The sequence below is a fragment of the Lonchura striata genome, chromosome 7, assembly GCF_050655825.1.
Source record: "Lonchura striata isolate lonStrDom1 chromosome 7, ASM5065582v1, whole genome shotgun sequence".
NCBI classification, from domain to species: Eukaryota; Metazoa; Chordata; class Aves; order Passeriformes; family Estrildidae; genus Lonchura; species Lonchura striata.
Window position 1 is genome coordinate 481,424 of NC_140709.1, and position 14,184 is coordinate 495,607.

The window sequence follows — 14,184 nt, forward strand, 5'->3', positions numbered from 1 at the left end:
CAGTGAGATACTCCACATTTTCTCCCTCTCATCTGACCCAGTGAAAGCTATGCAGCAGTTTAAAAGGAAACTGCAAAACAGCAGCAAGGTTTCCAGTTTGTTGTTCACTTCTGAAGTGGAATTACGCCCTGAAGCAGTATTAAAATACAATAAGAGGTGAAAGATGAGGAATTGTGAGAAAAACCTAATTATCATGTTAGCTGTTAGAATGTGCTTTTGCAGTAGCTTTTTCCCCACCAGTCTGGATCTAATTTCATTTCTCAGATGCCAAAGATGTAACTATTATGCCCTGAAATCACCCAGTTTTCTGCTACGTTACTCTTTTACCAAACTGCTGCTTATTTTAGCCAGTGTCCCTGAGGACTGCCAGCCAACACAGGAGAAAAGCTGGTTACTTCATTTGACTGCTGTCCAAAAATGTTGGGCAGGTATCAGACATGGCAAAAATTGTTCTTCATCATAATCTCAGAGATTACTGCTGCCCATTATTTGTCACTACACCAAAGCACTGAAGAATCTGATCTTCACTGCAGCAGATGGAGAGCACTCACAAGCCAGAACCATGCACTCCAGAGGTCACAAGCCCCTGTCTGAACCAACCCGAAGGATTCAGCAATCATGCAGATGAAGAATCACGACTGGAATCACCTATCTGGCTACACTGGGAAAGAAGAGCAACACAACCTGAAAATCTTACCTGTTCACAGCTTTTCTGACCACAGCAGAGGTGTTCTAGAATTTTTGTTCCCATTCTGCTGAGACCCTCCAGAGAAAATGCCAAGACCACGGTCACCTACCTTTTTCTACAGTCTTCCCTTTCTTCAGTTATGACTTACAAAACAAAATTAAAACTAACTAATCCAAACAAAATAAGGTCAATATTATGTCCAGAATACAAAAGAGGTGACTTTTTTCATCATCACAGACACTTTGCAGGTTCTCAATGAATCTAGTATGCCTGATATTTTTATTTTTTTAAAGAAACATCACACTAATACAGACAGCTGTATTTCCTTGAATGCTAACATAAGATGGTGCTGATAAAACTCAAAGCTTGTTTCTATTTTAGTTCCTTACCATATCTAGTTCCAACTCTCCTATAGTCTTCATCCTGCTTATCAGGTATTTTGAGGGTTTTTGAGGGTTTTATTGGTATTTTGAGGATTTTATTGTCTGCTTTTTCATGGAGTTTTTCTCCTCTTAATTACCTGCTTGTGTTATTTTATGGACTGGACTCAGGCATTCTTCTGCAGTGTAAACCACAAAGAAACACTCTTAACACCCATGTTCTCCCAATTCCTTTTCCCTTGAATCACTTCTTATTTCAGTGTACAATGCAGTGGCATTGAGAGACCATGGTACAGCATTAATATTGGCTGTTTGCACGTTCCTGGCAGGCAACACCTGCCCCAATGGGACCACACACAAGGCCTCCCCTGAGCCCTAGCCTGGCAGGTGTGGGCTCTCTTTACACACACAGACCCCAAACTAGGGAGATTATTCACATGGACCAGACAGTATAACTAACTCCTTGTCAGCCCCTGCAGAGCTCAAATTAAGGACAAGAACACAGAATACACAGAACATCCCAGAGCTCACTCAAGCAAAATTAAAGGCTTGTCTATACAAGGGGGACAGTGCTTCACATTCACACCCTCCCCCATCCCGCAATAATTTCCTGGTGTAGACAAGATCCTGCATGCTCTTACCAAAAATATTAACTACTCGCAAGCCTGTATTTATTAAAATTTTACAGCTGTCCGGTTGTTTTCAGTAATTAAACAGCCTAGCACCACTATAGTTTCTAACTCAGATGCTAGAAAGCATTCCTTCCACAGGCAAGTGTCCAAACCAAATAAATTTAAATCCTCACAACCAGAATTTGACTACTAGTGGAACACAAACTTTTATACTTAAAAAAAAAAAATTATTCATTAAAATCTTAAGTCTGTAAATCTTTATAAGTTTGCCAAGACAGTGCTTAGTGCCTCCCCTTAACCTGCTCCTGAGATGCCTACAAGCCCACTGTACATCACATGAGTCAAGTTCACTGATACACCAAGAGAAGTGATACGACACCAGCAAGAACTCACTCAGGTCGAAATCCTGCCAACAGAAGAAATATTGCAAATAAACAAAATGCATTTTTTCTCCTGGGGAAGGCTAAAGATTGAAGAAAGGAGTCTCAAGCAAGGCTCACTGAGAAGAAAAGCATTTGTTTTCCCTATTAGCAGAGATGATGAAAACAGGTAAAAAATAAACTTGTTTCTACCAGATTGTGGGACAGTGTGAGATTCCCCAGATATTAGTGAGGCAGATACCTGGGATGCACAAAAGAAGCTTTCTGGAGAAGTCCAGATCCCCAAGTGAGAACCAAGGCAGTTCTGGTGGCACACACTGCACACAGGGTCCAAGAGCCTTGGGGGAACCTTCTGCACAAGCATGGGAAAAACAAAAAGAGAAACAAGTCCTCCCTGACAAACCATTCAGAAAATTTCTCTGGTGCAGACTTTTACAAAGCTTTGAACTCCATCAGAAAAAAAATTATTTAATGTCACTTTTGTTCTCCTTTCCTTATTGTCTTTAAAGGACAAAGTGCAACACTTTAGGCAGGGAAAAAACCCAATATTAATTAGGTCTTTTTTCCCCCCAGACTTTCAAACTATGGCCAGTACCTCAAAATAAGTATAAAACACTTTATAAGCTGCTGCCATCAATCTCAGGGTGGTTTATTGCAAATTCACAGAAAATATCTGGTGACATACCACAGTGGCACAAAGAATGGCTTAGACAGAGAATAAATAAACAAAAACATACACACCAGCTTTGTATTGCTAGACTGAAACTGCCCAACAGATTAGGATATGATGCTAGAAGGCACAATGTTCCTATACTCCATTCTACCTTTGCCAAGTATAGTTTATCTGAGAGTAAAGCAAAGTCTTCCCTTTATGTCTTGTCACAATGTTGCCTAACTTTTCAAAGGAATTCTTGCATGAACATAAACATTCTATATTGGGAAGTGCTCAAAATTTCATCTTACCATGCCTATGCTTTGTGGCAACAATAGTCATCTTCAAACTTCCAATCGCTGGAAAATTTTGTAGAAAAATCCAGGAACTCAGTCCTTACTAACACACAAAAAAAAATCCTTTTGCGACCTCAATGGTATTTAGCCAAGTGTAAAACAAACTTTGAAGCATATTAACTAAATAATCAACTGAACTCAAAGGCGCTTCTGGTGTAAAACACAAAACTAGTCTCCCAAAAACTCACACTAAGAATATTTTGTCTTTTGTCATTCTTGTTCAAAAGCAACAACAAAAAGACCCAAGCAACAAAAAACCCCACACAACACAGAAAAATAATCAAATCCAACCCACATGTTAAAGCCTCTACCAACTTCCACCTCATTTAAATTTCAAAAAGCAATGGTCATACTGTCATTCTATTTACTCTTACTTGGATACTGTTCAAATACTTAATTGTTAAAGATGGTCAGAAATATAGATCCTAAAGAAGGGACACCTGCTAAGACCGAAGTGGATTAGTTTCATTGTAAATGACTGAAAAGAGAAAAGCACAATCTTTAGACTACACAAATTCTAGTATTTTTCTAGATAACACAAAGCTGAAGCAGATAAAATCTGAACTGTCAATTCAGCAAAACCTCTGCTGTTCTAAGAGTGATGGCTTTGGATTTAACTTATAACTACCAGTTTTTGACAAGTTAAGACATATTTAACACTTAATGTAGTGAAGTTCTACCAGAATCTAAGATAACACTGTAACCTACCCAAAGGTCTGCAGGCCCAATTCCATTGTAGAGTTCACATTTCCACACAAACACACACATCAAAAACCTCCTGTCAAGGCATTTCCTGTTTGCTAACAAGCTCCAGCTTCTCTCCTGCTGGAGCTAAATTTAACCATGACTAAGATACAGCCTTAAAAAATTAAAAAATATTGCAAAAATGCCCAATCAATAAAACAAACAAAAAAAACCCCACTAATGAACAGAAACAACACAAAAAGCCAACTTACGCCATATACACAACTGCAGTGTAGCGCAGCAAACATTTTACAGAACTCTTTCATCTTAAAGCAGTTAATTATAAAATATATGAAAAACGCAGCAAACAAGCAGCAGCCCCTCACTCTCTCGTCCTACACACCTTTGAAAATGCACTTTAAAGGCTCCAAGGCACAGGTAACAGCAGCTCCCACTGTTCAGTAGGTGTGATATGTGACAGCTGGTGACATCCACAGGGCAGCCAGAGGCTCCAGCACGGCCAAGGGTGCCTGTGCCCGGCCATCGGAACGAGAGCACTCGCCACAGCCTGCATCGAGCCAAAAAGGTTCCTTACAGAGTCTTCAGGCTTTGCTGCAAACACTGTAATTCTTGAGTATCTTAAATTAGAGATTTGTTTGAGATAAATAGGGGCACAGGCACGCAGAAGGGTAAGAAACAACTCAGGGACGAGGATGCTGCCTGCAGCAACGCAGTCCCATGGCCACACTCCGCACTGCCCCGTGTGCCACGGCCTGTCCTGAGCCACCCTCGGGATGCCCCTGGGCCCCACAGCTGCGACACCTCTGTGTCAGGTGGGCTATGCACCACTGTCACCCCCTGCATGGGGTAATTCTGACAAAGCTGGGCCACCAGGCATCTTTTCTTAAAAATACAAGGTGATAAATTCCATCAACATTTGCATCACTAATCAGACGGAAATTCTGCTGCAGAGCAAAACGAGACTGCAAACAATACTACTGTAGGCTGCAGAGTTTGTTTCTCTTTTAAGACCACCCTGTGTTACGGAAATCTAAAACATGGAGGAAATCTGTATTTAATGATAATTCAAAAGTTTTAACTTGCATCACCATGGATTAAAGGCAGCTGATAAAAAACACTCTGATATTCAAAATACATATCTGTCACTTTTTATATATTTTACATATTGTATATATTTATTATATAGTTACAATATTTAAGATCACAAGAACTTTAAGCTGCATGCAGTTTTCCAATTTCATTACACTTCTAGATACAGCTGAATTCCCTAATGCACATGAGGAAGAGCTAGATTACTTCAAGACCAGCTGCATTCCCAAAATTATTTTGGCCATTTAGACTGCAAAAGTACCTGACAAGTGCTTCACAAAGAATGCCTCACTAAGTCAGTCACCTCACAAACACTGCAAACCACAACCCCTGCACCTGTTGACAGAGTATTTACAGAAAAACATCAGACAGGCATAATTCAGTGAGCATTGCCATCAACTTCCTCAGCATCAAGACTGTAAAGGCAGCTCTTGACTTGACCACAGACATTTAAATTTCAGTAAGGGCTGTGGCAGAACTTGCTGCTGCCATCTCTGAACATCACTTGTGCAGCTCAGCAAGAATCCCAGGCTGAGGTGTTACACCACCCACGAGGCTGAGAGCAAACTGTTCTCTGCCAGAACCCAAGGACTTGTCCCATGGGACAAGACACCAACGGGACACCCCACATCTGCCAAGCTGGCTGATCTGCACAGCTGGTCACTCCAAAAGCCAGTGGAACTTCTGCTTTCAAACTGGCACCCTCATTAGAAACTAGTACTCCAGATCAAGAGGAGAAAATAGATGAAATACGAAATTGGTGATACCACCTTAGGAAACCAAGCCCATGTGCCAGCAATGCTCCCAATCACTCCGTGGAAAAATAACTCACAGGCACAGCTGCCCAACCCTTTGTTCCCACACTCTAATGAACACCCCTCAGGCACAGGAGTATCCCCATACCGTACAAAAGGAGGCCAAGCACTGAAGCTAAGATACTGCAAAGTCGAATATTCTAGTAACAAAGTACCTTTACAGATTAAGCCTATGGTTTAGCAGGCCTCCTCTTGGTGAGGGGGGGAGCAAAAACAAAATTCCAGAAACACAGCAAGAGAAAGAGGTCTTTTAGAAGTGAAAGTAATTCCATGAACTAGAATGCATAAACTTCAAGAAGCAGGAGTGGCAATGATGGATGAAAAAAAGCCTACACAGTGATGTAACACCTACACAGCACAAAATTCTGAAATTACTACACTGGATAAACCTCTGAAGGTTTATGAAGCAAGAAGACAGGGAAGGGGAGCAAGAGGATATTTCTGCTATGAAAGGAGACCAAAAGCACCCTGTTTGACTGAAGCACAAACTGAGTGAAATAAAACCAGTGCTCCAGTTCAGACTCTCCTACATCCCAGTGAGCAGGAGATGGACACCACAGGAGACTCCAAAGTATCTGCGGAGAGCCCAAACACAGCATAGAGATCATACCCTGAGCTCTACAGTTTTATACTTAGATAAATAATCTAGTCAATTATGCACGCTGCAATATCTCTACAGAACTTCTCAAGTACAACAAATACTGAAGGATTCATTCAGTCATGCTAAACAATGAATTTCAAAAGGAAAGGATATTAGGAGGCAGCAGAGCAAACAGACATATTAACATTAGACCACACAATAGATATTCTGCATTAATGAGCAACTGATCCCTTTATTTACTTCCCTTCAGGATAAGATCAGAGAGGTTAAGACTCCACAAAAACAAACTTATTAAAAATAATAAAAAAAAAAGTTGCACTTATCAAACTAAAGGTAAGCACAAAACCAAATGCAGTGAGGAACATGTAATGTTCCAGAGGTTGCTCCTGGGGTTTCTTCAGTCTGGAGTTACACTATGCCTTCAATATTCAGAGGTCAGTTTTCTAACAGTGGTGCTTCCTATACACAAACATATTGTTAAGAAATAAGATCAGACACATTTGTTAGGCCATATGCTGAGAGGTTTTTTTCCATTGCCACAGCTCTGTGATAAAAAAACTCTCCAACCTCCATATCAAGTCTTGGGAGCTGAAAGCAACCAAAAGACTTGAACTAACCCAGTTTTCTCAGACTTTCCCACACACAAAACCTAAAGCTGACCTTTATCTATTTTTCTGGAAAACATTAAGATCTAGCTCCTGACAGAGCCTGAAATACCACTTTTTAGTCAAAACAGCATCCCCACATATAAATATTAGTTTTAAAATAATGGATATAAATTGCAATTTACAGATATTTATGGATGTCGTTACAAATAACTAACAGATCAGGCTGATATTCTTACATGCATAGGAGTTTGAGAACTTGCTAAATAATCTTTCACCTTCAAGGAAAGGTTTAATCTTGATAAGAGGAATAAGTTCAGCTAAGGAAAAACAATCACCTCTGCTAAGACTGCTCAGCTGCCTTCCAACATATAATTCAGATCACAAAGTTGCCATGGCATCAACTCCAGGACTGTGGTCATACACACAAAATGTCTCTTTTCCTACATGCTCTTATGGGAAGCTGAGCAACTCTGGCTAGGAACCAAATATGTTTTGGCTCTAAAGCAGATATAATTCATCACCATTTGGACATTCCAATGGTTAGCTACACTGAGAAAGCAAGGCAACCAGAACTTCAGAGCATCCACATAAATGAAGCGCTGAATACACTACCTGAGCACTGGCAAAAAGAAGCAGTACTTGTATTTACCTTGCTCACTGGCACTATTTAATAATATATTACCATTTTTCACTTGAACAGCACTTACATAGCATATCAGAACAAATAGGAAACGTGCATTTTTGGCCACTGTATATTAAACAACAGTGGGAGGAAATTTTCCAGGATCTAAGGCATCACACTTATTTCCCTAATTTCCTGATATTTTCAATTTTTAAGTATCAGGCTATTTTTAAGCAACAACTATCAAAAATACGAAGTAACACAGGACTTCTGCATATACTGAATAAGCCTGCAAAACTCTGAAGCAGGCTGGATGAGTAAAACATTTAAAATACTCCAGACCTATGAACAAACCTCTTGCCAACTGTTTTTACACCCAGCAGTCACAGAAGCTCAAAGTAAACCTCCCACATCCTCAGCTGTTAGCTTTCCAAAAGGTGCAAAAGCACTAGCTTCGTCAGAAACTGCTAAGTGAGGCAGAGCAGTGCCACTGCCACCCGGCCCCGCGGGGCTGCAGAGCGGCGACCGCGGCCAGGGGACACATTCCACATCACACCGAGGCGGATCTAAACCTCCTTCCATCCCCGGGGTCCAACCTCACACCGAGGTGTCTCCAGCCACATTCTGGTTTTGAAAACAGTCATTCAGGACCCAGTCCCCTATCTAACAAATATGCATTATGAGGCTATGACAAACAAATACTGAGAAACCAGAAAGCTTTAAGAAAGTCTGCTTTAAAATACACGGGTTACTACACACTATCAGTAACTCACATATTAAAAACTAATCAAGTTATCGTTTTATGCTTGAGATCTCAGCAGAAACACTGATGACCTCTGTGCAGGCCCTTCTGTTCCAGCCGTCAAAACAAGGTCGCTGCCCACAGACACGCACGCGTCCCGTCCCGTCCCATCCCATCCCATCCCATCCCATCCCATCCCATCCCATCCCATCCCATTATCCCATCCCATTATCCCATCCCATTATCCCATCCCATCCCAGTCTCTGCTCGCGCACGGCCGAACCCGCAGCCCGGTTCTGCCCGGCCCGTGCGCCTCTTCTCAGCGGCTCTTCCTCGCCTTCTAGTACCGAATCCAAACTCCACCGAGAAACCAAGTTTTCCAGAAAGCAGCTATTTTTTTCTTTTGCTTCTCTTTTCTTTTCCCCCAGATCTTTACTGGTAAAGGCAAGAAAACCGGCCCGGTCACCACCGAAACGTGACAGTGCGGGCCGGGCGGCGGAAATCCCGGCCGGGCCCCGCCCGGGCAGCGCCTCCCCGGCCCGGCCCGGCCCGGCCCGGCCCCGGCCACCCACGAGCCGCGGGCCACCCCGCTGTCCGCGGGCTGCGCCCCCGCACGCCCTGCCCCGGCCCCGGCCCCGGCCCCGGCCCGAGCCCGCCCCACATGCCCGCACACGCTCCTCCGCCAGAAAGTTTCACCGGCGGCTCCGCGCCCGCCGACCCGCGCAGCCCTGCCCAGCCGGGCGCGGGGCGGAAAAGGGAAGGAGAGGAAGGGGCAGGAGGTCTCACCCAGCGGCGGCCCGGCCCCTGCCTCGGGCTCCGCGCGGCCCAACCCGCGCTGCTCCGGGCTCCTGCGGGCTGGGCAGGCGCGGCGGCGGGATGAGCTCACGGGAGGGGCGGTGGCAGCGCCCGCCCCCGCGGGACGGGCCGGGGCGGAGCGGGGCCGCGCCGAGCGCCGGGCGAGGCACGGAGCGCCCTGGCCGCGCGGCCGGGCCGCCCTTCCGCGGGCCGCGCTCCGCCAGCACCGAGCGCACAGCCCCGCAGAGCCGGGCCCGCGGGCCGTGTGCTGCTCGGAGCGGCTGGGCTCTGCTCCTGAGAGCCCGCCGGCACAGCTCGGGCGGCGGCTCCTGCCCCGAGCCTCGCGCCGGAGGCCATCCATTTCCACCAAGGCAGCCTTCCACCACGAACATGAACCTAGTCGCATCGGAGCTTATAAAAGCTGCACACGGCAAAAGACGAGTGGAATAGAAATAATATAAATACTATAAATAATAACGGCAGGTCTGGAACAGATTGCCCAGAGAGGTTGTGGAGTCTCCCTCCACAGGTGCTTGTATTCAAGAACCGTCTGGACGCAATCCTGTGCCGTGTATTCTGGGATGACCCTGATTGAGCAAGGAGGTAGGACCAGATGACTCAGTGTGGTCGCTTTCAAACTGACCCATTCTGTGATTCTGTGAAGATCTCAGACTGATCCAAGTTACTTTCTGAACTGGACAACACAAGGCATTTCAGATAACCACATTGAAATGCCAGGTGTATGAACAAGGACTGTGGCCCTGTACACAATACAGAAAAAGACAAACTGCGTCCGGGGAAGCAGCACCTTCGAAAGGGTTTGAGGCTGCCGTGGCAAAACCACATGACACAAGTACTGCTGCTCCAAAAGAAGCCAGTGTGTTCTTTACCTGTGTGTTCTTTACCAGTGTGTCCAAATGAGGGATCGGCAAGCACGTGTAGAGGTGGTATTACCTGAATCTATCCATCCATATTTTCCAAGATACTGAACAATGAGAGACTGCAGAAGAAATCTAGAAAACTGCTCTGAAGGCTGAAGATGATGCCAGGCAGCAAGAGTGTTAAAATATTTAGCTCCTCAAAAAGACAGCTCAGATGGCAGCTTATGAGAAAAAAACCCAAGGTATTGGTAATTTTCCTGTGGGGAACCCATGGTAACCCAAATGAGCTGTACCAAAGTAGCCACCAAAGAGCATTGTCTCTGGCTGGGAATGTGACACGTAGATAGATAATTGTCTTATATCAGTGGAGTTAGTACTGAAGTGCCCAGTGGTATCATCTACGTTATGTATAACATAGGTTTAGCAGTGGTGATCTGCATGCCATTGTTATGAGAACATCAGTCAAAAATGTCAGCAGGAACACTCAGCTGACATGTTTTTCTCTCCCAGCCTGAAGCTGCTTGCTTCTTCCACCCTGTGTCCAATACAGCAGCTATTCCCTGCATAGAGGCCAAAGTGCTTAGCCATGCTACATACAACCTCTACAATTTCATATAACTAAATACAAAAATGAATCCTCCTCACACCAAAAAAGGAAAATGTAGGGACAATCAAAATACATTTATAAATGGATAAATAAGGATTTGCTGTTTTCTGTGCAAATTCTGATTGATTTTCATATGTAATTCATCATAATAAAATAAATCTGAATTTAACTGCAAAATTACAGTGCCAGAGTATTCTAGAACATTTTCTACACTATACAAGCATTTCACAAAATGTCTTCCAATGTGTCTATAAGGGACACAAAGACAATCCATATATGTGTTCAGAAAGAAGTGACAGGCTGATACACAAGCAGCACATTTTCTGCAGAACATTGGCCATAACTGCCTGATTTGGTGTCAGAAGAGCAGAGGAACTGGAGACAAAGCCCTCAGGGTGACAAGAGCAACAGTAATTAGTGACATGACTCTTCTTTCACTGTCACTTCAGCAATTTGGTAGCCAAAGATTGGTTCCAAAACAAGGGTAGAATGCTGTATGCACCTCAGCCAGCAGCACAGTGTCTTTTCTTCAATGGAAAATCCTCTTAATCACATTCTCTTCCCTACGTTTTGCCAGTGTGATGAGGCCTGTATCTGGAAATAAAGGAATTTTCCTTTTCAGAGGAAATGTCAATGTTTGGCCAGCATTTTATGATTTTGTCTTTGAAATCTGAGACAAGAAACTGAGCTGTGACTCCACTGTTGTGGGATCTATTCCTCAGCAGGTCCAGTGTTCACACTCTCCTCCTCTAGCTATGAACCCAAAAGTTTTGAAATAGTATTTACAGTCCACTGGATTTAGTTCCTGCTGCTTCACAGGAAAGCTCAGAATGGATTCTAGTGCTTCCCAATTTGTCTCAGTAGAACACTGGTTTTGATATCAGGAAGACTTTTGCTCTCATCAGTAGCTTCCTTCTGGGAAGTATTTAGCTCACAGCTGTTCTGCTTTAACTGTTCTGCCCCCTGCTCCTTCCACTCATTTGTTCAGATGATATATCCATTCCTAGCCACTGAAATTCTTCAGCTCTTCTTTCTTCTTAAAAAGGTTATGGCTCCCCTCTGTCTCGTCCTTACCATGCAAGCTTCTAGTAGCTTTTTTATTTTAGGAAAACAGGAATCAGATCACACTGAAATATAATGGCAGCAATGTTCATTGTACTAATATGTATGCAGGGGGCTAGAGAAATTAGAAATCACACTTCCTTTTTCAGCTCAGCTTCAGTGTTGTTTATGTTAGTTCATGCTTCTCATCTTAACCCACTATTCAAATTCTTGGTTTTGGAGGGTGCTTTCAAGGAAGGCAATTTGTAAATTTTAGAGACTTCCATTCAATGTAGGTGTTTTTGTCCCAGCAGATTCATTCTCATGCAACATAATAATTTGGTATAAAATCCTCATTTTACTGATTTTAAGATAGTAGATTGTCATGATTTTAAACCTACCTGGAGATGAAACACCATGCAGCTGCTCCCTCAATGACCTTCCTTCACCCCCACCCCAGTGGAATATGGAGGAGAATCAAAGTAAAACTTGTATGTTGAGATAATAACAGTTTAATAATTGAAAATAAAGTACAGTAGTAATGGTAAATAATAAAAAGGGAAAAATGAAGTGATGCACAATGGATTTGCTCACCATTGCCTGAATGATGCCAGACCCCCCCCCCCTTAAATCTACATAGGACTTTCTGGGTATGTCCTCCAGTTCATAGCCTGGGAATGAAATTCTATGGTGTAGAATATCCCTTTGGTCAGCTTTGGTCACCTGTCCCAGCTATGCTCCCTCCCAGTTTCCTTTGGGAACCTCCTCGCTGGCAGAGCATGAGAGGTAAAAAAAAAGCATGAGGTAAAAAAAGTCCTGTTTGTGACCTGTAAGCTTATTAGAACAGTATATGTACTTCAAGCAGCAGAAGCATGCAGTGCAGCCAAATTCTGAATTCCTTACAGCCCAGGTCTGTAAAGTGGTAGGACATTCTGCCATCACCCTGTCACCCCCTTTATTGTCTGCTTTATTCATTACAATTCAAGGCAGCAAAACCAATTTTAGAACCAGCAGCTAGAACTTTTGACATAATTGGAGGGTTCTTTGTGACATATTTACAAGTGCTGTCTACAGAAACCGCAACAGACTTTATTGGAGAAGAGTTCAAATGCACACACACCAGAGCTGAGCAACACACCTGTCACCTTTGGCTAGCACCTGTGAACAGCTTCAGAAAAATCAGTCTAAATTTGTATTTTTGACTTGTTTTACTTTTTAAGACTGAGATCCACAGAACAAACCAAATTAAAAGTTTTCTATTTCACCTATTTTTAAAAATAGATAACCTTACTTTTCATTATTTAATATTTCTTGATTGTAAAATAAAAAACCCAAATATTTCAGGCTTACATAGCTTAAAGATAGCTCCATTTCCTCCAGCTCTCTCTTTAACTTTGAAAAAACCCATTGAATGTGAAAAATTGAAAGTAGAAGGAATTTAAGAAAGTTATGATCAATGAAAGTAGAAGGTTGAATTTAAATTTTATTATCAATCTTCATTTTAGTGACTGTTCTGTTTCAGTATATAGTAATTGCATATTTTGCAACTGATACCTATTATATGAAACATTTGTATCATAACTTAAGAAAAGTCTTAATCATTCTTTTACGTAATTATAACTTCTGAATTGCTCTCCAGAAGTCCAAATATAAAAGAAATACACTGTGTATAGAGATGGGTTCAGAAACTTCATCCCTTGATACATAACTGTTGACTGTGGGATGCTATATCCAACTTTCTAATGTTGCCTGGCTCATGGAGCAATGAGTTTATGAAGTGACCACATTCAGAAACATACTATGTAAGCATCTACAAACTGAGAAAATAATACTGAATGTACCCAATACCAATACAGTCCGCACTCTTTCCTGTTCCTTGTGCTGCCTCACCTGTACCTGACTCCAGCTGGGAACCCAGAGACTGGAGGAAGTGTGGGAAGTCTGATACCACTTTTTGTTACCATGGAATTATGTCCTTTGTATCTTCACAGCTTCTAGGCAGTTGTGTCCCCCATGAAATACCAAATGAGGTTTTTATAAACTCGTTGATTCTTTTTCCTTGAAACTTTTCCAGCAGATTAAAATATACCTCCTTGGCAGAAAACCTCCTTGGCTGTATTTCTGAGAGCTGCTCAGCTGGCAGAGCTGGAACAAGCTGTAGGCATACAGCAACCTCTTGTGGCAAATCCAGTAAACATGTAACAATTAATAACCTTTGAAACTACATAAGCTTCTCTTGATTTGAGTTACAAACATCTATAAAATTGCTTTAACAAACAACTGGAGAGTTGGAGAGTCCCTGTTAGCTGGATGCTCAACAATACTCAGACTTCAGAGCTCTCATAGTCCTTCAATTCTGGAATGAATTAAGCATTGGTAGCCCATTATAAATGAAGCATCAGACTGAAATTTCTGCTAATAATATAATCTAGAAGTTTTTCATTAAAATTGAGCAAGAGTGACATAATGGCCATGAGTACAATCTGTGGCCATATATGACAAGAATCATAAACATACTATAAAAGTACACATTCCTCCAGCCACCTGACCAGCTGGCTGTCCTGTGCAGGCTGAGGGGGAAAGGGCAGCG

At 42.7% G+C, this 14,184-nt stretch overlaps 1 protein-coding gene across 15 annotated transcripts in view; it reads right to left on the reverse strand.

Moving 5' to 3' along the window:
• Positions 1-9,177, reverse strand: part of TANC1 (tetratricopeptide repeat, ankyrin repeat and coiled-coil containing 1) — a 57,508-nt gene extending 48,331 nt beyond the window's left edge. For 3 of the 15 annotated variants that reach the window (XM_085584784.1, XM_085584783.1, XM_085584780.1), the window contains exons 1-2: positions 3,044-8,490; positions 2,322-2,432 (exon numbers count right to left, since the gene is read on the reverse strand). In XM_085584784.1, the coding sequence (XP_085440910.1) occupies positions 2,322-2,432; positions 3,044-3,074 (142 nt within the window). In that variant the 5' untranslated portion in view covers positions 3,075-8,490. The other 12 variants (XM_085584796.1, XM_085584789.1, XM_085584786.1 and 9 more) reach the window with 7 other exon arrangements.
• Between the last annotated feature and the right edge of the window lie 5,007 nt (positions 9,178-14,184).